The 24,014-nt window shown below is 36.7% G+C and overlaps 3 protein-coding genes and 2 long non-coding RNA genes across 7 annotated transcripts; 3 read left to right on the forward strand and 2 right to left on the reverse strand.

Moving 5' to 3' along the window:
• Positions 1-2,017: 2,017 nt before the first annotated feature.
• On the reverse strand, positions 2,018-2,885 carry LOC136348526 (uncharacterized). The gene is made up of 3 exons (XR_010733675.1): positions 2,689-2,885; positions 2,286-2,421; positions 2,018-2,238 (listed from the first exon to the last, which is right to left on the reverse strand). It is a non-coding gene; the product is annotated as an uncharacterized lncRNA (long non-coding RNA).
• An 800-nt stretch (positions 2,886-3,685) lies between these two features.
• LOC136348524 (M-phase inducer phosphatase-like) lies at positions 3,686-6,211 on the forward strand. Its single transcript, XM_066299421.1, has 3 exons — positions 3,686-3,913; positions 4,170-5,219; positions 5,273-6,211. Exons 1-3 carry the CDS (start codon positions 3,825-3,827, stop codon positions 5,526-5,528), a joined length of 1,395 nt encoding a protein of 464 aa, XP_066155518.1. The 5' UTR covers positions 3,686-3,824; the 3' UTR covers positions 5,529-6,211.
• Positions 6,212-8,710: 2,499 nt separating this feature from the next.
• LOC136348543 (M-phase inducer phosphatase-like) lies at positions 8,711-10,507 on the forward strand. Of its 3 annotated transcripts, XM_066299446.1 has the most exons (3): positions 8,711-8,845; positions 8,906-9,060; positions 9,166-10,507. In XM_066299446.1, the coding sequence occupies exons 2-3, from the start codon at positions 9,005-9,007 to the stop codon at positions 10,157-10,159; spliced, it is 1,050 nt and encodes a 349-aa protein (XP_066155543.1). In that variant the 5' UTR covers positions 8,711-8,845; positions 8,906-9,004; the 3' UTR covers positions 10,160-10,507. The 3 variants fall into 3 exon arrangements, with proteins under 3 accessions (XP_066155543.1, XP_066155541.1, XP_066155544.1); XM_066299444.1 differs by having other exon boundaries at positions 8,711-9,060; XM_066299447.1 differs by having other exon boundaries at positions 8,711-9,060; positions 9,214-10,507.
• Positions 10,508-12,457: 1,950 nt separating this feature from the next.
• AGBE (1,4-alpha-glucan-branching enzyme) lies at positions 12,458-16,461 on the forward strand. The gene is made up of 10 exons (XM_066299334.1): positions 12,458-12,778; positions 13,061-13,230; positions 13,282-13,397; positions 13,713-13,841; positions 13,894-14,132; positions 14,197-14,513; positions 15,129-15,398; positions 15,449-15,854; positions 15,912-16,185; positions 16,243-16,461. Exons 1-10 carry the CDS (start codon positions 12,666-12,668, stop codon positions 16,291-16,293), a joined length of 2,085 nt encoding a protein of 694 aa, XP_066155431.1. The 5' UTR covers positions 12,458-12,665; the 3' UTR covers positions 16,294-16,461.
• A 127-nt stretch (positions 16,462-16,588) lies between these two features.
• On the reverse strand, positions 16,589-18,865 carry LOC136348481 (uncharacterized). The gene is made up of 4 exons (XR_010733664.1): positions 18,650-18,865; positions 18,445-18,596; positions 18,225-18,372; positions 16,589-17,014 (listed from the first exon to the last, which is right to left on the reverse strand). It is a non-coding gene; the product is annotated as an uncharacterized lncRNA (long non-coding RNA).
• Between the last annotated feature and the right edge of the window lie 5,149 nt (positions 18,866-24,014).

Here is a 24,014-nt window from a genome sequence, read left to right on the forward strand (position 1 = left end):
CTGTTCTTTTGTGAAATTGTTCTTTGAACGCGCAATTCCCATATTGGACATCTTGTTTTCGGACAGATTGCATATTAGGATAGGGAAATGGCTGGACATTGAATGCCCACGTTTTGAAAGATTGACTTAGAAATTAGGAAGTAGATGCGGCCTTTTAGAAATTGTCACTTACAGGTGTTATTGACTTCACTGAGAAATTTAATATATTGATAGACTATGACAAATAATAATAAGACACAATAAATCTCTTGGGGCCGGTACAAGGGCGGTGTACTCTAACAAGGGGGGAAATTCATTTTTCCTTAAAAAGCTTCTCTGACTTCAAAATGAGTTTACTCCGACTTTTTTCATCTCCTTGTATAAAGAAACTAACAGTCACAAGCTGCAATAATAAAGCCTTCTGCTTTATTAGATAACGACTTCTATAAATAAACAAAAAAACGTTTAATTAATCTGGCCGCGATAATAATTTCCGCTCGGTTGTTATTGCTGATAATTTCTGGTGTATGTTTATTTCTTTATTTAATGTTGTCCTCCAAATTTGCCAACTGCACAGCTTCTTATTGGGCTTATTTGGGTTAATCACCTAATATTTTTGCATGACCCACATAGGCTCGAGATAGAAAAGGATAAAGTTCGTTATTTGCGCTCGATTCCTACGAGATTAATCGGTTAATCATTACCAGAAGTTGCGTGATTTTTGATCAGCGGTTCGACTCAAATTAATCCTTAAAGCAACGGCTCAAAACTTTTCTTCACAGTAACGAAGAACCGACACCTCGGAGATCGGTGAGACATTCAGAAAGCTGTACAGAGGGGTCCTAAATTGCATCCCCCCTGCCAACCTTTTGACATTTTTTTTCTTGTTAATTCAAAAGTTGAATTAAGTGGGGCGCAAAAATATTATCTTTTGACGTTCTATTTATTTTTATAATCTTGCTTAGGTCACCGGTGTCACTAGTGTCACTTGACCCACAATTCAATTTAAAAAAAATGGCTAACAATGTGCTATCGATGACATAAGCGACTTTCAAACGTCAAAAAATATGATTTTTTTTTATCCCAATTAATCAAGATATTGATTTTTTTTTAAATATTAATTTAGCAACAAATTAACGGGAGAGCAATTCGGAGCCGTACGGTATGCGGCCATACATGATAGATATGATATTACATATAAGATAAACCGCTTTGCTGCCGCAATGCGGAGCAGGTAAATCAAACATATAAGATCTCCAGCAACAATGATGGTTGGTAAAGATACACAAACCACGGGGAGGACGAGAGAATGTTCTGCTCAGTCAACAAGAGATTGCAGAACTCCGGCAAACGAACCACCCAGACAAACCTGAAAGCTCCGCCGATGTCATTTCGTAAGCGTCCGGACAATTGAAGATCCAAAATCGTTGAAGATCGCGCAGACCGGTTAGCAACCAGAGGAGGTTCTGCCACCCGCGCCCACCAAGTGTCACTCTACTCCTGTGGTGTACTAACTGCAGCCTATTGCCCAGAATAAGCCCCAGGGGTTTGGTTGCCCTCGGAACGTTAATAAGATTGCCCTCCAGGTACCCATCATCAATGTCACGTTTGAAGAACATTATGTGTTCTACAGACATTGAATTATGGTTGATTGAAGTCACATTATTGTTTAATAGTGGGAAACTCATTATTCACCAGGGATTCCAGACCAAACGGCCATCATTAGTACCGTGCCACAAGATTGTGGTATAATTTGTGCGATTCTCTATACATTAAAGAAACACGTTAATAGTTAGTCGACTGAAAAATATTTAGTTCGCCACTGACTTGGGAGTACTTGGGTTTGCTAGGTCATGATTTCGTTGTGACAATTCGTATGCCCTTCTGATGGACATGGCGATCTACAAATTTTATCAAAAATTAGGCCTCCAACTTTTGTCGAGATTTAAAAGACGTCGCATATTAAATTTTCCGATAGGACTCTTCATTAAAAATCTACAAGATGATTGAATTAAATCACATTTTTCATTCTCACGTTTGTTAAGTTTTACGCACAGTACCATCCTGCTAGAAAGTTTCATGGTAAACCGCCGCCTTGAAGGATATCCGGGAAGCACACACTTCTACTATATGTGATTGCGCAAGAGCTCCTAGTTGCTCATTGTTCTTGGTTTTTCCCGTGGTGTTGGTTCACTTAAAGACTTGGTGATAAGCAGTTGATCGCTATGGGGCTACAAGGTCTTGTCGTGTCGTGACACTCTGACACATCATGCAGTAAAAAAATCTATGTAAAACCAAAATTTTACTTTGAAGTTATCATAGTCAGGAATGGAAGGAGAGCTAAGGTATGGCTCAGATTAATGGCATGTTGGATTAAATGTTTCGCAATGATGTCTTACTTATGGGATAGCACCATAAAATTCTTGGGATCGTCGATGTAATCTAGAATTAAAATATCTACAACGTAGACTGCTCTAAGTCGGTCACTCTCGGGAATAGTCACGGATAGTAGAAACGTATTTGAACTAAATGCCAAACTTGGGTTATTTCTTAAATTTTACAAATTATTAGCCCTTTCTGGGATCGCGCTAGAGATAACATCTGATTCCAGACCTTAACGAACATAGCGGTCAACCTTGGACCAAGGAGGATCCGCAATCTCGAATGTACTTGGGGCAGTAACGTTAACTTCATCATCCTTACCCTCACCACATCGTCTTGTAGAAATTTTTGATCAGTCGAAAGCGCTCGAAATTATATTTTGGAGCTATTTCTCGGAATGTCGAAAATGCAGCTCGAAGTGTGAGCGATGGACCTTTTGAAACCACACATGTGAATCTTGTCCATCGAGTGATCGCGGGGGATCACCTAAGGGCAGTAAATAGGACCCGCTATCGGTATTAAAGGGGTGCATTATGGTATTCAATCGAAGCGGGTGTTGGGGAAAATAAATGAATTCCAGTTAGTTTTTTTGTGTAATACCACTGCTGCAAGAACCCCCTGTGTGGTAGGCGTCGCTGCCAAACAAATGAAGAGAAAAAAATATTGAATTTATTTCCTTTTTTCAAGAAGCGGGTACATGGTGAAGATAATAACTTACCCCTTTGATGCCAAGGGCGCGTTCAATTTTCAGCTTTTTTCAGCGGAGATCGCTCAACGGGCGAGATTCGCATGTTTGACTTCAATAGGTCAATCACTCCCAAATCAGGCTGCGTTTTCGAATTTTCAGGAAACTGCCCTGAAATCCAGTCGGGAACGTCCTCGGCCGGTAAAAAGTTTCAGTTGTGGGCGTTTTGAAAGTTGAGCCCCCTCGCCCCTTTCGTGGGCCTAGTCGCCTTAAGATTCGAAGGCGATAGATCTATATCAGTCCCATTTCTGACGAAACAGGTAATCTAACACACGTCAAATCGAAGGCCGTAGGCCAAAAATGTCATTAATAAGAGGATAATTTTCTTTTTCTCGAGGTCATAAACCTCTAAATTTCCAAGGGTAGTACCCATAGAAATACCAACCAAAAAAGTGACAATGCTGTAAAGCAGGGAAAGCATTTGAAATGTCCATATGTAACAACACATGCGGGTTTATGTTTTGGCGCCCCAATGTCCCGTAACATCCCCTATATGAAAGTTAGGAAGGGTGTCGCCCCCTCCCTCTACTTCCTAACTGTAGTGTGGGGACTCGAATAAAGACAGTTGGCGGTGTTCACTTTTACCGTGCTTTTATTTTATGTCAGTACTACTTCGGTTCACGTATGTGCGTTCGGCGGTCGCGCGCAGTCGGTTCTCGTAGTAGTGACGAAAAAAGTGGTACCGAATCTCAACTTGGTCCTGTGGGATTATGATTATATGAAGACTTGTTTTATAAAGAATATATCGTGCAAAATGTGGGATCCTCTAGAGAATGATTCTTGTGATACTTGCGAATTTTCTGCCAGGTAACCACTTATAGTACCGGCGTCTATCGCACTTTAATTTTGATAGTGAAAGTGCGATGGCTGCTGGGTCCTTTAATTTTTAAATGCCCAGCCTGCAATTGCTATATTTACTCCCAACGGTTTGTTTATTAACGCTTGGTCGATGCGCTATTTATTCATGAGATCCACCCTGAACGTCCGGTTTTTTTTTTTTATATAAATTTGTAAAATAGCCCAACAAGGGTAAAGCTAATTTTGCCACAATTTTTGCCTTCAGGATGCAAAACCGGCAGACTTCAGAAGATCAGTTTTTCAAAGACTCCATCAGTCCAGTGAAAAACGAGGAGTCCTCCTTATTTGAGGGAGTAACAACCCTCCCTGCTTCGTGCGCAACCGACTCTTCTCCCCACTGTCCCATGAGAAGGTCTTTAGACGATATTGATGCAACGTCGCAGGATTCTGGTTGCGGGATGAGTTTTGCAGGCGATCACGGGAAGTTTCACTCGTATGCTTCACCTAACAGAGGTCTCTCTTCGTCATTTGGATCTGGATCGATTTGCTCCATAGATGACAACATACTGGAGGACTTCTGTGAAATAGAGCCTCTGGAGAGCAATTCGGCTCTTCCAAAGGACTTCAACAAGTTGATGAACGATCCGCTGGTGGTGAGAGCCAAACATTCGCCCCATCAAAAAGTCTCATCTCCAAAGGATATTATTATAAGACCAATGTTCCGGCGTGCGCTATCGCTGCAAAACCCTGCAACATCTGTCAAGAGCAGCAGAGTGCGAACTAGCCTCTTCAGCGATGAAGACAAGGAAAACAAGTCTTCATACAAACGCCCGGAACCACCCATTCCAGATCTGGAAAATGGCTGCATTAAGAGGTCAAAGCTCTTCACCGACTTCTCGTCTCCTCAACCAAAACCGATGGAAAATTTTTTCAAACGGCAATTTTCAGCCACAGAAGAAAGCATCATGTGCGCAGTTCAACGGTCGTCCACCCAACCGAACTTAATTGGGGATTACAGTAAAAGTTATTGTTTACCTTTGACTAACGGGAGGCACCAAGACCTCAAATCAATCACTGTTGAGACCCTTGTGCGGCTGATGAATGGGGAGTTCAAGGATTCAGTCGAAAGCTACAAAGTAATCGACTGCAGATACCCTTATGAGTTCGTGGGCGGGCACATCAACGGGGCCGTGAATATCTTCACGAAAGAGCAGATCTGCGAGCTCCTCTTCGAGAGCCGAATTCCCACTCCCAGCACCAAGAGGCAAATTCTCGTTTTCCATTGCGAGTTTTCCAGCGAAAGAGGGCCGAATTTGTAAGTTGGATTTGTACATAAGGAATAAAAGTTTTCCATGTAAATATTTCCAGATACCGATTTCTGCGCAACGAAGACCGAGCGAGAAACAGGAGCGAGTACCCCATGCTCAACTACCCCGAGATTTATCTCCTGGAGGGCGGGTACAAGAAGTTCTTCCAGGAATATTCGGAGATGTGCGTTCCAGCGTCCTACAAAGAAATGCTTCATCCAGACCACGAAGAAGACTTGCGCCACTTCAGGCAAAAGTCCAAGACCTGGAATGCGGACAACCGTCAAAAGCCCCTGAGAAGTTTGAAAAGATTATGAGAATTGGGCTGTTGCGGCCTTCAGAGTACAAAGTATAATATTTAATTTACAAAGTTAACGTGTTGATTGTTGTGAGCATATAAACATTTGAGAAATGTACGGATTATATCATATTGATACACTTGTCTAGGAGACAAACTTGTTAGGATTTAAGATTAACTTATTTAACAGACAGAATATTTACTAAAGTAGCTTTCCCAATGTTTCCTCGATCATCCAGTGAGGGGCTCAATTATGCAATGCTACCACCAAAGTTTTCTTGTTTTTTTTTATTTGGTTGACTTAACTACAGCCTTTTTTATTTTTGTTTAAGTGCAATTTCTAGCAATACCTATGTATGTGATTATGCTATTCCTGGCAACATTAACGAGCTCCCCGAGGAAGTTAATGATTTTCGCCAGGTTATAGCACTTATATTTATTTTTAATCTTATGATTTCAGTATTTTTCCAGCATAATTTGGTGTGTTCGACGCAAAACTCTGGAGACGAGCCATATAATTTAATCAAACTATTCTAATTTTTGGGTATTAAACAGACTGATTTAATGTAAGAATGAAGACTCGTTCTCTACGATTTTTGCAATTTATATGTTTATGCTGTAATACTTTTCGATTTATCCATGTACATAAAATGTTATTTTAATTTATGAATAAATTTACTCTTTATTTTAAACTCGGAAAAACGGCGTTTTTGTCCCCGCGACTGCGCCCGAAAATCGTCCCCGCGACTGCGCCCGAAAATCGTCCCCGCGACCGCGCCCGAAAATCGTCCCCCAAGGCGTGGGCCGGCTAGAATGCAAATGTAGCTGCCCTATAAAAGTTTCAACACGTCATAATGATTGCATTGTACAATAAAACGCCCTTAAGCTGAAAAGTGCACCCAAATCAACATGTTGCGCGTAGGTACCTGACTTCTTTATGTGGTACCTGTTCTCTTAAAATATGTCCACTCAATAATATTTATCTCCACCTACCTAAAGCCTATTGATCCGCACCTTTTAGGCCTTTTGTGCTCTTTCAGAGCAAACAAACCGCAAAAGGACGTACCACGCAGGTTTAAGTAACTCGGGTTTTCCCTTACCGGCACCAGTTCTTCATGCAAATTGGTGTTGTTTGAACTGCCAACTGACAAACAAATTGTTCAACAACGGAATTTGTTGTTTTTGGGAAATTGAGCTGCGAGAGAATATTACCGCAGATATGGAGGCATAAGGACCTACAAGAAGTCGCACGGTAGAAGTTCGGTAGAGGTAACTAACTGCGAGAAAATGGCGATGCCTGCACGATAATAACTGAGGAATTTCCCTGCCTGGGGGAGGTATTTTATAATGAAAATTTTACGTGATTTTCTAACATACCTACACCAACGATGAAAAAATCTGAAAATTCGAACCTTCTTAAGAAAATTGGAGAACTAACACGCAGGTGAAGCTTATTTACTTTGTTACATTTGACTCGTTCGTTCTGCATATTTCCATGAAAATTCGCTTCGCATATGTCAGCCGAAAAATACGAGAAAATCCGAAGAAAATACTCATCCGAAAACTGATAGTTTCAGGTATATACAAGGTGTTTAAAGATAAAATTTTAATTCATTATTTCGCCGTCATTATGGAAATGTTTAAGCGAGACGCTTGAAAATTTGTAAAATTACGTTTTTTTAGTCGAATAATTTTGCCCTTTTGGACTTTCCGCCTTGTTAATAGATTATTATAAAATTTAAACGTGGAGTTCGTTAAATCGATTTTTCGTGGAAAGGAATTGAGATATCGAAGTGAAACATAAATGCGTAATCAATGGAAAAAGTTATTACTCCTTTGTATTTTCCATTAAGTTTCATATCAGACATACAGACTAAAAATGCATTAACTGCGAATTTTTCAAAAATGACTGTAAGTGGCGCGCTCTGTTGGCCATTTGGAAATCGTAAAACACATCTTATCGGCCACCTAAAAAGCATAACTTCACACATTTTCAAGTATCTGATCTAGATATTTTCAGAGCAATGCTGAAAAAATTAATCAAAATTTCAACTTTCAGTACCCCGCATATCCAAAACGATCAATTTTTGCATAAGTCAAGTTTTCACCAGTCGTCACCATTTGACGTGCAGCATCTCTAGCTTTCGGTTATCCCATTGTTAACGCATCGCCCTGTATTACTACCAGTATACTATCTCATAAATGTCCGTTACCTCGAAATACAGGGTGTTACTCAAATGTGTGGACAAACTGCGAAAGGTGGCGGGGCTCATAAAATTAAGGGGGTCTTAGATGAAAAGTGCCAAAAGTGCTTTGTTGGTAAACAGAGCGCTAGAAGTTTCGAATAGGCTCTTATTAGTTTCTCCATAGCTCTAATGTCAACCAGATATCCACTGCAAGTCTGAGGTGAATACTGGTGTTAAATATGCATAAACGATATGCCCAGTTAGTTGTTGTGCTGAAAATTTGCAGGTTCACAACCAGCGATTCTTACGCAAAGCCTGGATCTATTGTTCCAACTTTTACATGCTACCTAGCAACCATCACCCAATAGATTTTCAGGACCAACCCAGGCGACATGTCGCTTAGTAAACATCTGATTGACTTAAGAAGCTGCAAAGAAGATATTGAGAAGCTCTTCAACCTTTCGAAGGTTGTCCAAACATTTTAGTAACTGTAGAGCAGTGGCGTAACACTCCCGCAAGGTGAGGGGACCGAACGGTGATGAGGGGCCGTTTCTCGTCGGGCCGCAGCTATTAGCTAAAGTTGAAATATAACAAACCATTCGCAATAATTTATTACGTCTGCGCCTGAAAAACGAATATTAACAATATTTATTTCTGCCTTCAAAAAAGAACTTTTATGAGACCGAAAAATTTCGCCTCGTGCAATGCGGTCCTGATTCGAAAGTCGTGGCGGGGAGCGAGGCAAAACTTATAACTGCGCCGCTGCTATATAGAGTGTTCGAAAATGGTCGTCACTCTTTTCTTTACTGCCCCTAGAATTTATGAGGACCTTATAGATTATAAGAAAACCCCGCATAAGAAATTAACTTTGCGATATTAAGGTGGTTAAGCTTTGGCTAATTAGTTTTCTCTTATATGTAGTTTCGACACACCCTGTATTTACCAAATCATCCTGACTACTCTTATCGCTTCAAATGTGTTTACAAATATGTTTCTTTTATCCATCTAACGCAAACCACTAATATCCTATCTCCTATCAATTGTAGCCTGAAACTAAATCCGTCAATGCCTTTTTAGGGCCAAACAGAAATTTATCCCAGATGGTGGGCTGGCCATATACCAAAAAGTCGCATCCCCACCCCAATAGCAGGTAGAGGGTTGAAGATTTCGCGCCCTTAGACAACTGATATAAGCAATTCACTGCTCTTAGAAATCAGTCCTTTGCGTCCCTTTGGAGAGTGGAGACCCTTTGACGATTAAGTTGTGGCTTTTGCATGCGGTTTTAAGTTTCGGCAGCTGATTTAGAAAAATGAGTGATATTCCCAGTCTTAGTATGGATTTTGACCAAACTAGTTGTTCTGAAAGGTAAGCTTTCAACGTGCTCACATCTTCGCTTGAATAAGATTCGACCAATGACAGGCAATTCAAATTAAAATTAAAGAAAAAATCAATAGAAAAATTCTGTTTTAGTTATAGATCCGGAACAGAGCCTCTTTCCCTATACGACTCCAATTCCAGAGACTCGGGATTTGACGAAGCCCCCTTAGAATCAATAGTCGATGAAGAGGACTTCCTAGAAGAATTCTCCGAGTTCTCCGTGTGTGAGAGTCTCCCTACAGACTTCAGCAACTTAATCCAAAAGCCCATAATCACGGTCACCGTTAGACCGAACACTACAGCCTTCTCCTTAGACGAAACTGTTAGCCCACAGAAGAAAAAATTGTGCCAAAGAAGTGTTGCCGAGGAAGAAAGTTTCATCTCCAGAAGAAAGAACTTATTAAGGAAATCCAGAACTGTGGAATACGGTAATGCAGTGGTGCCCTCGGGGAATGTGACATTTTTGAGTTCGGAAAATGAGATCAAAACTGCCATTCAGAGGTCTTATTCAGAGCCCGATTTAATAGCAGACTTCACCAGGAGTTATTCACTCCCCTCGAACATCTCCCGCCATCAAGATCTAAGAGCAATTGACACCACAACCTTAAATAGACTATTAAATGGTGAATTGAGAGTGCCCTCTTTCAAAGTAATAGACTGCAGATATCCATATGAATATGAGGGTGGCCACATTGCAGGGGCGTTAAATATTTACACACATGACCAATGCTCTGCTCTTTTAGAAGAAGCAGGTAAACCCGACATTCTGATATTCCACTGTGAATTCTCTGCGGAAAGAGGACCAAACCTCTACAGACACTTAAGGCAAGAGGATCGCAAGAAGAACGTTTACAGGTACCCTGCTTTGTGCTTCCCAGAAATTTACATTCTAGAGGGTGGGTACAGGAAGTTCTTCGAAGAAAACTCCGTATTGTGCTGCCCGTCTGCGTACACTAAAATGCTCGATCCAAAGTTTAGTAACGAAATGGAGTTCTTTAGACAAATTTCTCGGACTTGGGATTCTGATGTTAAAAACTGTTGTAAGAAAACTGTGAGGAGTAGGAGTGTTAGAAAATTTGTTTTGTGACCTATGTATATACAGTCTAGTGCATGTGCGTGTTTTCAGTATAGTAAGTTTTACATGTGATAAGTAAATTCTGTACAATTTAGGTTTATGTGCAATTTTCTTAGAGAGGTGCAATTTTGCTAATTGTCAATGATTTTAAAGGCCGTTTCTATTGGAATTTACATAGCCATATGTGAGATAAAGAAAGATGATACAGAGCTTTAGATATGTAAGTTTTGAACAAACGATGTGGGTGATTTTTTGAAGCGCTTATTATGAGATATACTGATACAAAGCATTTATACTTAATAAGTAAGTGAATTTGGGTACTATGTGCATACTTGTTTAAAATAAATACTAAAAATTTTACTTTCCGTGTACCTACGCAAATAAGCGAATCTTCTAAATTCCCGATCCTGGCAGACAATGCAATTTATCCTAGAAATCGAATTGCAGCAATTTTTTGACCACTATTGCCCCATGTGTGATCGATCACACGGTGCAATTCAATGGGAAGTTTCGTGTACGACTACGAATATAACGGAAATATCACTTTAAAAGTGGATAATAATGTCTCGCACATTTCAAAGAAGAAAATCTTATTTTTCCTTTTTTTTAACAATTAATTATTTACAGAAGAAAAACGCAAAACCGAAAAAAAGTTTTTGCAATTCTGAGAACAGAAAAAACGTCATTTTTGTTTTTTCTATCAACTGCATAGCCGATACGTATCCGTGAAGGCTACCAACTCGTCTCCCCAAAGCCATTTTGGCCTAATTGGCGTTAATCCAAACTTCAGAAAAACACATTGAAAAATACTATATCTTCGCAAAATGTTGCATAAAACAAAAACGAATTCTATTTTAATGCGAAAAAATGATGTCTACTTATTGCATCCTGTGATCATCAAAAGTGTATGCCGTTCCTCGCGGTAATCAAATTGCACCGTCTGCGAGGGGCTTCGTTATTCATTCCCTGTATAGGCTCCATGTGAATGCTAGCATTTATATAATTTTATTTAAAGTATATATATATATATATTTTTTTTTTAAGAATTTTGAAGCAATATATTGTGACAGTACCAAAAATAAATATTTCAATACATTTTGGATTTCGCTTATTATTAATTATTCGCCTTATGCAGGTACCATTGATATAAAATGTGAGTTGTGCCATCCAGCCCTGGAATGCAAAACGAAGCTGATATGGAAAAGGAGATCCTTTCCGTCTGAGAAGAAGGCTGTAATAAATCTCAAAAAAAATCTTGAACTTTGACTATAGGTCCAGGAATAAATACACAAGGTGTTATTGAATAAGTGGTGTCAATAAGTCAATAAGCTATGGTTGTAGAAGATTCAACTATATCGTAGATAAATTTGAAGGTTTTATCCAAAAAAAACTCGGATACGCAATTTTTTTTTTAATTAGCTGGCAAAGATCGAAAGATATCAATGAATATGTGGTCTATTTTTTCAACTTTGATTGACTTAAAAAATAAACGGGCTAGGACACATATTTACAAGAACTTTCCATCTTAAAATTACTTGAAAAATTACTTTCATTTCACATTATTCAATAAGACCCTGTATAAAACGTAAATAATACTAGATAGTAAGTAGCTCATGTATGGGTCTAACGATAAATAGCGATAAAATGCAGAATGCATCGAAAGACAAGAACAAATAGAACAAAACTAGGAATTGGAGTATCGATTTTTTTTTCATAAAAGAAAATTTTTTCCCAAATCACATTGCACATTTTAAAGTCGGAGCCCCACGCGTCCGACATTAAAGAATACAATTATCCGAAATTGCTTCAATTTTCCGACATAAGTTGTGTATTAACTATAAAATAATCAATAAAAATGTTTATGTTATGTAACATCGTCGTGCGGTCGTATCATCCGATATCGGATTACGACTTCGAAGTACCTAATTGCAAATTTCTTTTTTACTCCTAATTAAGAGCTTCTTGATAATTGGCGAAGGAAACTTACTAGATAAAGCTCGTTTATCGGGAAGATGAAAATTGAATAATAAAATCGTATCCTAGATGCTTACACATTTGTATAACGGAACAACTTCTTGTATTTCGATTTATTTAATACGTGAAAAAAATTAATTATTATTTAAATTTCAGTTTTTAGCGTCGTAGTATAGTTGCAAACTTCATTTATCTCGTTTGCTCAAGTATAGGTTTCTGTACTTCACCTGTTTACTATGTAGTGCTGCCATCTAAAATCCAATGCTCAAACTTTAAGCTCACACTAGCGAATCCCGCTAATTTTTAAAAATCTGTCAAAACCATATGATTCATTCATAAATCTTTAAAAAAATGTTGTGTTGGATTTAAAAGTACCAGCTGATGGTACTAATTTATTTTATTACTAAAGTTATCTACTGATCCTTTGACATTGGTTATCTATTCGTGAGAGTGTCGCTATGAACTCATTTTAAACGCACAAATAAAAAGTTTCTGAGTTCATTCGCCGGTTTCTTTAAGGTGGTTAGGATTTTCTGCACTAGTAATGGGGGGCAAATATTCGAAAATGGATCCCATGGATGTGGAGGTACCTAACATTCAAGCTCTGTTGGACAGGGATCCTTACTTGAAACCCTATGAGGCCGAAATCCGACGCCGGTAAGTTAAAGACATTGTTGAAGGTCAACGAAGGACATTGTTTATTTTGGATTTTTAAGCTTTTTTGTTGAAAAGTTTTTTTAAGTTTAAAACTTATTTTTCAACCAAAAAAATTCTCATCATGGACGTAAATTTCTCCTTTAAATGAATAGTAACAAAAGCCGCATAATTAAATTTATTTTAATACTTATTTGAAGGTCATTTTTTATACAATTTTTAGTCAGTAAAAAATTCCTTAATAAAAGTGCAATTCTGATAACTTTATAGGAATTCTCTTTGCAGCTATGGGGTTTTTAAAGATTATCTTGAAATAATCGATACAAATGGTGGAGGGTTAGACAGCTTCACCCAAGCTTACAAGTACTATGGCATGCATGTCCAACCTGACAACTCTATTATCTGTCGGGAGTGGGCTCCTAAGGCCCAGGCCCTTTTTTTAACTGGACAATTCAGTAAGCTTAATATATAACTCCAGACACTACCTTAAATCAATATCTATGTAGACCATTGGGATCGTTCTAGCCATCCCTATAAGCAACTTGATTTTGGGAAATGGGAGTTGGTACTACCACCAACTCCTCAAGGAACGCCTCTTATTTCACATCTAGAGGAAGTTAAGGTATTATTTATAGTCATCATAGACTTGAGGGATGTCATCAGGTAGAAGAGAACACATCAAACACTTTTCTTTCATGAAAAAATTGACGATGTTTCAACTGCAATTTAAATCTTTATTAAGCCACTTCTCAAGGAGAGTGTGTCCAGTTGTATGATAATTATGAACCCTGAAAATCAACTTCCAAGTACCTCTCTTCATGCCCTATACACAATTGCATGAGGACAGAAAAGAACAGTCATATTTAGGTTCCATAACATCCCTCAAGTGTAGTGTTTGCTGCTGTTTTATGTAAAACATAGGCTTTTATAATTTTAGATTGTAGTTTTAACTCAAAATAATCAGAAAGAAGACCGATTGTCACCATATGCTCCCTATGTTGTAGAGCCACCAAAGGAACAAGGGACAATTTACAAACAACTGTTTTATAATCCTCCAGAAAATGAAGTATATTGTTAATTCTTTGTTTTCAATTTATACAGTCCAATTAAATTTCCAGCGTTATATATTTAAAAACAAAAATCCTGATAGACCAAAAAGTCTCAGAATTTATGAATGTCATGTAGGCATTGCAACTCAAGAGTTGGGAGTTGGAACTTATGATAATTTCACTGACAATATTCTACCTCGTATTGTTAAACAGGGCTACAATGTTATTCAATTAATGGCTATCATGGAACACGCTTATTACGCTAGTTTCGGTTATCAGGTTACTAGTTTTTATGCAGCTTCCAGCAGGCAAGTGATTAGATAGCGCAAAGAAAGCAAGTTTCTGAAAATGGTTGTGTTTTCTTGCATTTAGGTATGGAACACCTGAAGCTTTAAAAAGATTGGTTGATAAAGCCCATGAATATGGTTTAACAGTTCTTCTAGACATAGTTCACTCACATGCATCTAAAAACGTCATGGATGGACTTAATATGTTCGACGGTAGTGAATCATGCTATTTCCATGAAGGTAGCCGCGGTGTTCATTCCCTGTGGGATTCTAGACTTTTCAACTATTCAGAATACGAAATAATGAGATTTTTACTCTCAAATATTAGATGGTGGGTGGATGAATATCGATTTGATGGATTCAGGTTTGATGGATGCACCTCTATTTTGTATCATTCCAGAGGTACTTATATTAGAAGTCTTTTTATATTTTTATTTCTTATATCTTTTTCCTTTTTTGTGTTTTAAACTTCGCGAACTACGTATTTTTTTAAGGACCCGCTAATATAATTTTAAGTTATATCAGATGGTCCAATTATCATTTTTACTGTTGCGCGTCTCTCAAGTCACTAGAATTAGAAGTTTAAACAGACAAACTTGCTAATAAAAATTAGAAAACGGCGTTGCAAGATTATTTGGTTTAAAAATTATTGAAAACAAAATAATTATCTCATTAGAGCAAAAACAAAGAAAAAAAATCAAAAACTATATATCTCTGCCTAAGTTCCTAACATTTATTTGTTGCTGCCAAACATTGCACTTTATTTTCTTCATTGTTCTTGTTTCTTTTATGTTTTGACAAATTTGGACTTGAACTTTTTCTTTTAAATATCGTATATTCCGCGATGAAGATTAGTTTGAAAAGTTACATATCAAAAATAGATCTTAGGACATCATAGTTCACAATCAACTATAATACTTAAAATTTTATTTGTGGTTTTTTTCAAAATGATGTAGGGCGCGAAGTTTGAAACACCTCGTACCTTTGTCTAATTAAAAAATGTGTCTAAAATAAAAGGCATTGGACAAGGATTTAGTGGCCATTACGACGAATATTTTGGCCTAAATGTTGATACTGATGGAATTGTCTATGTGATGCTAGCCAACCACACAGTGCATACACTAAATCCTCAGGCAATTACCATAGCTGAAGACGTCTCTGGAATGCCTGGAACATGTCGTCCAGTAGATGAAGGTTGTCTAGGTTTTGATTATCGCTTAGCTATGGCAATACCGGATAAATGGATTGAAATTCTTAAGAAATATAAAGATGAAGATTGGAATTTAGGTAAAAATGATTTGACTTTTTAAATTGTTTGACTATAAAACCGTCAATAGGCAATATTGTTCATACCCTCACTAACCGACGTTGGATGGAACCTAATGTCGCCTATGCAGAATCTCACGACCAAGCTCTAGTAGGTGACAAAACAATCGCCTTCTGGCTTATGGATAAAGAGATGTACACCCACATGAGTAAACTCTCTGATCCTTCCCCCATAATTGACCGTGGAATAGCTTTGCATAAAATGATTCGATTTATTACCCACGTCCTAGGAGGCGAAGCTTGGCTAAATTTCATGGGAAACGAATTCGGACATCCCGAATGGCTGGATTTTCCTCGTGAAGGTAATAATAGCAGCTATCATTACGCCCGAAGGCAGTGGAATTTGGTAGATGATAAAATGCTCAAATATGAATATTTGAACGAGTGGGATGCAGCTATGAATAAAGCTGAGAGTAGGTAAGAAATTGACTGCTAGATGTACAAAGTAAGGGTTTCTTAAATCCAATTATTCAGCTATGGTTGGTTAGCTGCAGCACCTGCTTACATAAGTCTTAAACACGAAGACGATAAAGTTGTGGTATTCGAAAGATCAGGTTGCCTATTTGCATTTAATTTCCATCCTACAAAAAGTTTTGTAGACTACAAAGTAGGAGTCCAAGGAGAAGGTTCGTTTAGAATCGTCTTACATTCTGATGAAAAGCGGTTTGGAGGGTTTGATAGAATCGATTCCAGTGTGCTTGCTCATGCCAGCAATGTAGGATGTTTTGGTAGAAGCCATTCTGTACAGGTGAAGATTGTTACGTATTCCACAATTGCTTAGATTTATGCGTGTTTCCTTTTTTAGCTGTATATTCCTAGCCGTACTTGCCTATGTCTTACGAATAAAACTGATTAGAACTTACTGAACTCTTTATTATTCTTTATTAATGTTGTTAAGTTAATATTGTTTATCAATCTAGCTATATCAGAGATTTCTCAGATGCAGTTAAGATTCAATTATTGTTGTCGGAAGTGATTGTTAGTAATGAAACGTGTATAAATAAAATATTTTTTTCTACATTGATTTCTTCTTTTTATTTTAATAAAAAATATGCGATGTAGAAATGGATTGGGAGGGGAGGGTGGTTGGAGAATAATACTAAATAACGAAGAATACCTTTTTCAACTTTATTTTACAGTTTCTACGCAGTTTTAGTATATGTATACAGTCCGAAGAGATTATATTAAAACAGATGATATAGTATAGTCAGTGTAACCTCGTATATTATACCAATTAGCATAATATTTTTGCTGTTCACCTAAATAACTTATTCCCTATTTGAAAGTTAAATAATCATCTTCAACAGTAAATATACAAAAATCACTCAGATGGTTTCAGTAATACATCAAGAAGTTATTTACAGAAGTTTCAGGCGCTGTTTAACTGGTTGCATATCCTCGATTGAATTATACTTTTATAACATTTATTAAGAGAGTTCAAACGCTGTATCAAGAATGGGAAATTAAGGAAGTTACAATACAGACACTCATGAAATTGATTGAAGCCCGAAAGCCATTAAAATACAAGGCTTTCTGAGCAACAATCAAAATCAAATATGCCTTCTAAGCCGATGGGTCTGAAATTAAAAGAAAATTAGTTGATATATAAAAATACACAATGGAAATAAAGAATGACCATTAAAAAACCTCAAGTCGGCAATAAAATATCAGAGGCATTTTTTGGACAAACTCGTTTGTTGTTAGTAGTCAGTCAAATGTTTGATATTAAATAGTAAATATTTAAATTAATGCCCTGCGTTTACGGTTTATTCCCTGCTGCGAGTATTTTTCTTAATGATCACCAACTACAGATAATTGTTGAGCACTGGTCTATTAACGTCAAATTGACGTGCCTTTGATTTTTTCCAGTGTCAACTACACAACCATCCCTGTAATTATTAAACCGTGCATATAAATAGATAAACTGATAAAATATCCAAATGCTCTAAGGGTGTTCAAACATTTAAATTAAGTTAGGTCCATATCGAAAAGGGGAAATACGAGATTTTTAAACTTCAGAACTTGGCATTTCCTCTGAATAACGCATAAGGCGGACAAGTTGGATTGTACCAAGGCGTGACACCGTGCTTATTGAGATTGATAAGGGTGTCATTATACTTTAATTCTCCTGTTAAATCAGTGAGGGTACTCCAGTTGTTTCGATGACTTTTTCAAACTTAAAGGGTAGGAATAATTAAAAACACATACCCATTATGTTACTGATGAGTTTCCATGAGGGAGAAAAGGGAACTCAGTAATTTGATCGATAAAATGATAAAGAGCGAAGAAGCGGTTTGCTTTTGGGGCATTTTGGTTTGATTGTGACGTCGTGAAGGCGGTTTTGAAACCGCAGAAATATAATTTAAACAATAGAAGTTGATAGAAATTTAGCTAAACGGGTATCTAATTTTTTACTTTGAAGAAATATGAAAGTATGCAGAATCAATATGTTGGTATTAACATTTTATGGCCTTTCTATAAATGTTACAGAACGAGAACGTCAGATATGAAAAAATTAAAAGCGGTGGGTAAAACAGCATTTACAATGAACATTTCCCCCCCTAAAAACTCGTTATGTATTATGGAAAATCAAAAACGTATGAGTATTTCAATACAATGAATTATGAAAATTGAGCACAAGAGTAACAACCTATTAAAACTTTTAGTTTTGTAACATCTCAAAATGGGCATAAACTTGAAATTTCTCTCTTTTAATGTGCGTTTAGATGTTGTAGGTCATGTAAAATATTTAAGTATATATATTTTTGCTTCTTTTCATATACTTACGTAAATCGGTATCCTAAAAAGTGCAGATAGATGGGACAGAAGTCATGCAGTGGTTATTGGTTAATTTGTTGGCTAACATGCTTGGACACTATCTTCTTAACAAAGTTACAAGCCTGCCTATCAATAACTTGGATTTTAACTATACAAACTACAAATAGAACATGTGATTTTTTCTTAATTTTATCTAAAGTCAATCCATTTATAGTAAGACATATTATACCTGCAAAAATAAGTACTCGCTTTATACAGTATCACGAACAACACATTATTATTTATTTGGTGACTTAGTGACCTCTAGGAATGGTCTCTAGGAATGGCCGAATATGACTATTGTGAATTGAGGTTAATACATTTTACCAGGCAAAAGTTTGGCTGAAAATTTCAAATTAAAAGGATTGATATACTATCCAACATACTAGACTTACCAAAAACCATTTAAATCTGGATGTGTGTTTCCAGATGAACACTAAAATGTAAACTGAATTGAGGAGCATGTTGACCATTACGGCGTGGGTATTCGAAGGGGCGGCACCGAAAACCAACCCCCGCATAACTCCGCCCTTTAATTGCTACAGTAAAGGGAGTTGGCGCAGACTTATATATTCACGTCCAATGAAAACTTCCCTTTTGCCACTTTTCCTGAAACGTGTACAAGTGTTTTTTGGAAAAAGTTATTTAAAATTTAGGGCATTTTTACAAACGCACTTCATTAAACATTATACTAAAAGTCACGTATGGAGTAATTGATCTTAAAATTATAGCGTATCCAACCCCAACTCATGACGTCACTGATCCGTGTTGTATACTTTTACGTTCCCTATAATTTGCCTGAAACCCCTAACAAAACATAAATATAACAAGCCTAATATACAATCAAAATATGTAAATGAGCCGTATTATACCTGAAACGAAATGGTCGGTAAGGGTCACTGAAAACTTCGTCCTATTGGTCAACGTCAGAGAGACGCTCACCAATGGCATTTCATCTGCAATGCAGATCGAATCATCTCCACCTGGAATTGCATCCATTTCAAATGTACATGGGGAATCATTAGTAATTAAACGTATTTTTATTTTGCTGTTTAGTGACGTTATTGTTATTGGAATGGTTTATTAGTGAAATTTCATTCATTTGTCAAAAATCAATTTTTCAGTCTCTTTTATCGCAACAATGTCTGTGGCACATGCATTATGTAACTGCAAAAAATAAAAATTGAAAGTCATGCCTCAGATCGAAATACTATACTAGATGGCTAGAGGGAAATAACATTGCACCCCAACTTGAAAAAATGAATTATTTCCTATAAATCCAGGAACCGATTTGTTAAAAGTCTGCGATTAAAAACCTTTATTTGTGCGTCGCAACCCCTAAAAAAACTCTAAATACCATCCCCATTCTTATTTTTGAAAGAGTAATCCGAGGAAAGGTGTGCGGCAGCTGTCAAGCCGTTATTGTCAGTTTTTACTCTTTAATTTTGTGCAGCCAGAACAAGACAACCCCGTTTATCAGGGTTGGTCGAAGACCATTGTTTCGTCATATCAGTTATAATGGGGAGTTTAAGTGGCATTTTCTGTACTTTGTTCGTTTTAATATTAATGGGAATAGAGACTTGCATTTGATGCGTCTTGATTGAGTTTTGGTTTTTGAAGGGGGTAGTTGAGTGAAGGGTGTCATGCTATCTATAAGAGTCAAGCATATAAAGTTAAGTGGAGAGTTTATGATTCAAAATTATAAAATTAGGAGTTGGTAAATCTGTAAATTGTGCATAGGTAGAGAGAAGAGGTTGATGACAAAATAAAGCGTGAGAAGACAATAATATTGCGCAAAAGTTGGTTAATTAAGCTTCTGAACGAAGTCTGGCTCGACTCGACTAGAATCTATATTTAAAAAAAGGGGAGAAGACATATTTCCACGATTAATATTTAATTAAACTTTTAAAAAGCCACTACCAATTAAAGCTATTATAAATTTAGCTGATAATAGAAGTTTCTCGCAGCATTTTAGTAATATTTATAAGTAATTTGATTTTATAATGGTTATTTTGACGTTCTCATATCTCCCCTAAAACCGTCATACAACTGTTTTATTGCTTTTTCTTGTTGCAGTGTTTTGAAGTTGGAAGGTGCAGGAACGATTACTTCGGTTACCCTGACATAACGTAATTATACTGGTGCAACATCGGGTGCAAACCCCTTACACAATTTATTTCAGTAGTTAATTTGTCGAGTATAAAAATGTTCACATGGAAGTATTTTTCTGGATCAAATAACTAAAGCTGTTAAACTTCATAGATATACAGAAACGTTTTAATTAAAGGTAAATTTATTTTTGCGAATTTTTAAAATCCACAGCAAAAGGCTAACTTGAACTAACATAGTGCTTAAGCAAAAGCTTATAAAACAGTTTTCACATGTTGGAATACTTTAGCTCATTTCTACGCACTCATCCACAATTACTTTTGTGCGCAATAACAGTAAAAAAAAAACAAATTTGTCTACTAACGACCCGTTACAGAGTGTTCCAAAAAAAGTGAACTACACAGGATTTATGGAAACGGTGGTGAAAAAGTGCAAACTTTTACAGTTATAAATTATTATGCCTGAATTGTTTGAGTAATTTATCAAAATTTTTGAACTTTTTGATTATCTACAACCGGATCTCGAATGGCGTTTGCAAAACTTTTAATGAATTTTTCTAGGTTTCGACCCAACATACTTGCCACTTCCAAATGAAAATCAATTTGCTTAAAATTTTCTATACGTACAGTACTTCAAGCGTCCGAATTATTTCATCCGAATTAGGATTTGAACAATAGAAAGCTTGCAACCCTTTCATAACACGCTAAATTAATTTCATTTCTTTAGAGTACACTGTAGAATTTTCTTACCTGCTCACCATTTGTTGCTTTCTCCTTTTAAGTAATCCCGTCCATTGGCATGTGAATTAGCATGACTGCTGCGCACTAACTAAAAATATTCCCCATGGGCGATGCGCAATAATTAGGCCCGAATAACCACCATTCTAATTCCAAATTAGTCAAATTGAAGTATGACGTAATTGAAGATTTTTACCAAACTGCCTTCGAAGTGTACCCGACGACCGAAAATGTCACAATGACAGCACGTTACCTAGATAGATCTGGATTGCCTGATGCGTCAACCCATTGGTGTCGGTCTGATTGCGATCTTTGTTCGCAAGATCGCGTATATAGCGAATGTCGCACCTGGATTTCACCCCTCTCACTAAAAAAACCGGCTCGAATGGTACATTTGGGGAGGCTTTTTTGTCAGAGCTGAAGAATAATGGAATCTGAGACGCGCGGCTACCCCTAAATCACCCTTTTTGGGGTTGATGATGCAGCTTCAGCCGTTACCGTTGCTTGTCGTCTGTCTGTCTGTCTTTCTGTGACCCCATTTTTCGATTTGGTCCCGTTGCGAACCGAATTGTTTTAATAATGCAGTAAAAACTTCTTTTTTAATCGGTATTTCAACTCTACATTTGACATTTATCTCAAATAGGTAAACGAAACGATGCGTGTTATGATCCCGGATCTGTAGGCCATTCAAAGTAAATAGAGATGAAGGTACACTGCAGACCCTCAATAACGTAAATTAATATAAATCAAGTGTGGTTCACCTTATCGAAATGTTTACATTACCGAACATGATTTAAATAATAAACGGTGCGTTAAAGAAATGCGAAATAAATATACAGGGTAGCGCATTTCACCTCCCGTCATCTACAGCTCGGTTATTATTGAGAGTAGGATTTTGATATATGAATACTTTAGCTGTGTCTTAAGAAGTACTTAAGAAAAATATTTCTAATTAATCAGGGTGGCCCAAAAAAGCGTGACGATACCAAACAATCTTTTTGATAATGTAACACCCTATTTTTTCGCATTTAAGGGCATCCCGTAATTCTCTACATATTTCCAAAATATTGTTGAAATCGGTTGAATATTACCGGCGAATAAAATTCAAAACTAGAACTATAGCATTTGCACACCCATGTTCGATTGGCAAGAGGTCAGAAGATCAGGGCAGTTGTAGCAAAAAAATGGCATGAGCGTCTCAAACCAACTGACGAAATCCTCGACTGGTACATAGAGATGAGCATTACTCTGCTGGCAAAGTGAGCCTTCGATCTGATGCAAATATAAAAGAATATGGGGTTCAACCGCCCAATAAACGTGACAATGGGCGTTGACATTGTTTTAGATTTACAGCCTCTGAGACCTGATGCTATAGGTCCTGCCACAAGCAATTACCGCGATGCCAGCAGCCTAGCGATACGGTGCACATCTCTTTCCACAGAAAATTGAATATTGAGCATGCTCCAAATGGACAGGGTGCCCACACGAAAAGTCCCACCCCCCCTTAACTTTTTAATATATTGAAATGAAAATATTTTTTTCAACAAAAAGTGCTTGAAAGTTCAGGTAATTTTCCAAGATTGTCAACAGTTTTATACAGGGTGTTTGATAAACGCGTACCAAGCTAATAATGAATTTTTTACATATTTAAGCTCTGCGTTTTATTACGAATTCAACGATATACTGGGCGTTCCAGTTTATAGTAGCAAGCCTTCAACAGTCGATAGAAGACCTTTTCTTAAGATGAAAATTTTATATAAATATATATTGAAAACGGCTCAGTTTTTGAGATACAGGGTGGCAAACTTAACTTTTTTTAAAAATAATTCACGCAAATATCAAAATATAGCCATGAAATTTGATATTTTGGGATTTTTCGCAGTGCCGAATTTGTATTTGTTAAAATTTCCGTCAAATTTACAGAGGGAGCCGTATGCAACGTACTAGTGAACGTTTAAATTATGATAACTTTTTTGTGCCTCTTTGTAGCAACTTTTTTCTTATCAAAATGGATTCCCCGTTTATTTTTTCCTAAAAAAGGTACTCTTGTTATAAATTATAAGGTTTTTGCAGTATTTAAAAAATTACAGTGTTAGCTGTTAACATATTTTCTAATAATTCGCAATGACTAAGTCTTTTGCAAAGAAATGTTGCACTGTTTTACAAAATGCTTTACTACCCCTGAATCAGGGACATAAATCATGCTTCTTCATACAAGATATTTTAAAAGGTAGCCTAAAGTTGTCATGCAAAAATGGGAAAAAACTCAAATTTTTTAATTAGAATTTTTTTAACGAATACATATTTAGCATAAAAAAATAAAAGTTTAAAAATCTTAATACTAGATAATTTTTAGTAATAATATTAAAACAGAGTTTGAAGTATCATTATCAGAAAACAGTTATTTTAGTAAATGTTAAATTTAGGTATAAAAAATTATACATGAAAAATGTTCATAATGTTCCTCAGAATTGAAATTTGATATAATATACAGGGTATTCCATTTGAAATAACCGAGTTAACATTAATTTTCGGTATAACCAGACGCGTTGTTTGCAAGAAAATATTGGAATTTAACATGTCGCTCCCGCCTTAACATGATAAGCAAATTTCGCTTTTACCTGGTTGTAGTTTTCAAGAAATTGATAAAGGCCGATATTTGTGTAACACCCCGTATAGTTCTTCTGAACCAACATATAATCCTCATACAACATGATGTGTGACGAAACGAATCAGTCGATGTAAGCGTAATATTTCGAATTTTTCTGAAAAAATTCAATATTTCTAATCTTCATTGGTACCAAAACGCTTTCCATACAAACACCGTCAATAGTTTTGCCGACATGTCACTTCAGCTATAAACCTTATCTATATAATTATATCTTCAATAGTTCTTCAAATCCATCATATTAAT

This window comes from Euwallacea fornicatus, chromosome 33 (assembly GCF_040115645.1).
Source record: "Euwallacea fornicatus isolate EFF26 chromosome 33, ASM4011564v1, whole genome shotgun sequence".
Classification (NCBI taxonomy): domain Eukaryota; kingdom Metazoa; phylum Arthropoda; class Insecta; order Coleoptera; family Curculionidae; genus Euwallacea; species Euwallacea fornicatus.

What these genes read in the sequence shown, in the direction of transcription:
- AGBE (XM_066299334.1), top strand. Translation starts at nt 12,666, where the DNA reads ATGGGGGGCAAATATTCGAAAATGGATCCCATGGATGTGGAGGTACCT. An exon ending in ATAATCCTCCAGAAAATGAA is followed by an intron (nt 13,842 to 13,893) that starts GTATATTGTTAA and finishes TTAAATTTCCAG; the next exon opens with CGTTATATATTTAAAAACAA. An exon ending in GTAGAAGCCATTCTGTACAG is followed by an intron (nt 16,186 to 16,242) that starts GTGAAGATTGTT and finishes TTCCTTTTTTAG; the next exon opens with CTGTATATTCCTAGCCGTAC.
- LOC136348524 (XM_066299421.1), top strand. Translation starts at nt 3,825, where the DNA reads ATGAAGACTTGTTTTATAAAGAATATATCGTGCAAAATGTGGGATCCT. An exon ending in ACTTGCGAATTTTCTGCCAG is followed by an intron (nt 3,914 to 4,169) that starts GTAACCACTTAT and finishes TTTTGCCTTCAG; the next exon opens with GATGCAAAACCGGCAGACTT. An exon ending in AGCGAAAGAGGGCCGAATTT is followed by an intron (nt 5,220 to 5,272) that starts GTAAGTTGGATT and finishes AAATATTTCCAG; the next exon opens with ATACCGATTTCTGCGCAACG.
- LOC136348543 (XM_066299444.1), top strand. Translation starts at nt 9,005, where the DNA reads ATGAGTGATATTCCCAGTCTTAGTATGGATTTTGACCAAACTAGTTGT. An exon ending in CAAACTAGTTGTTCTGAAAG is followed by an intron (nt 9,061 to 9,165) that starts GTAAGCTTTCAA and finishes ATTCTGTTTTAG; the next exon opens with TTATAGATCCGGAACAGAGC.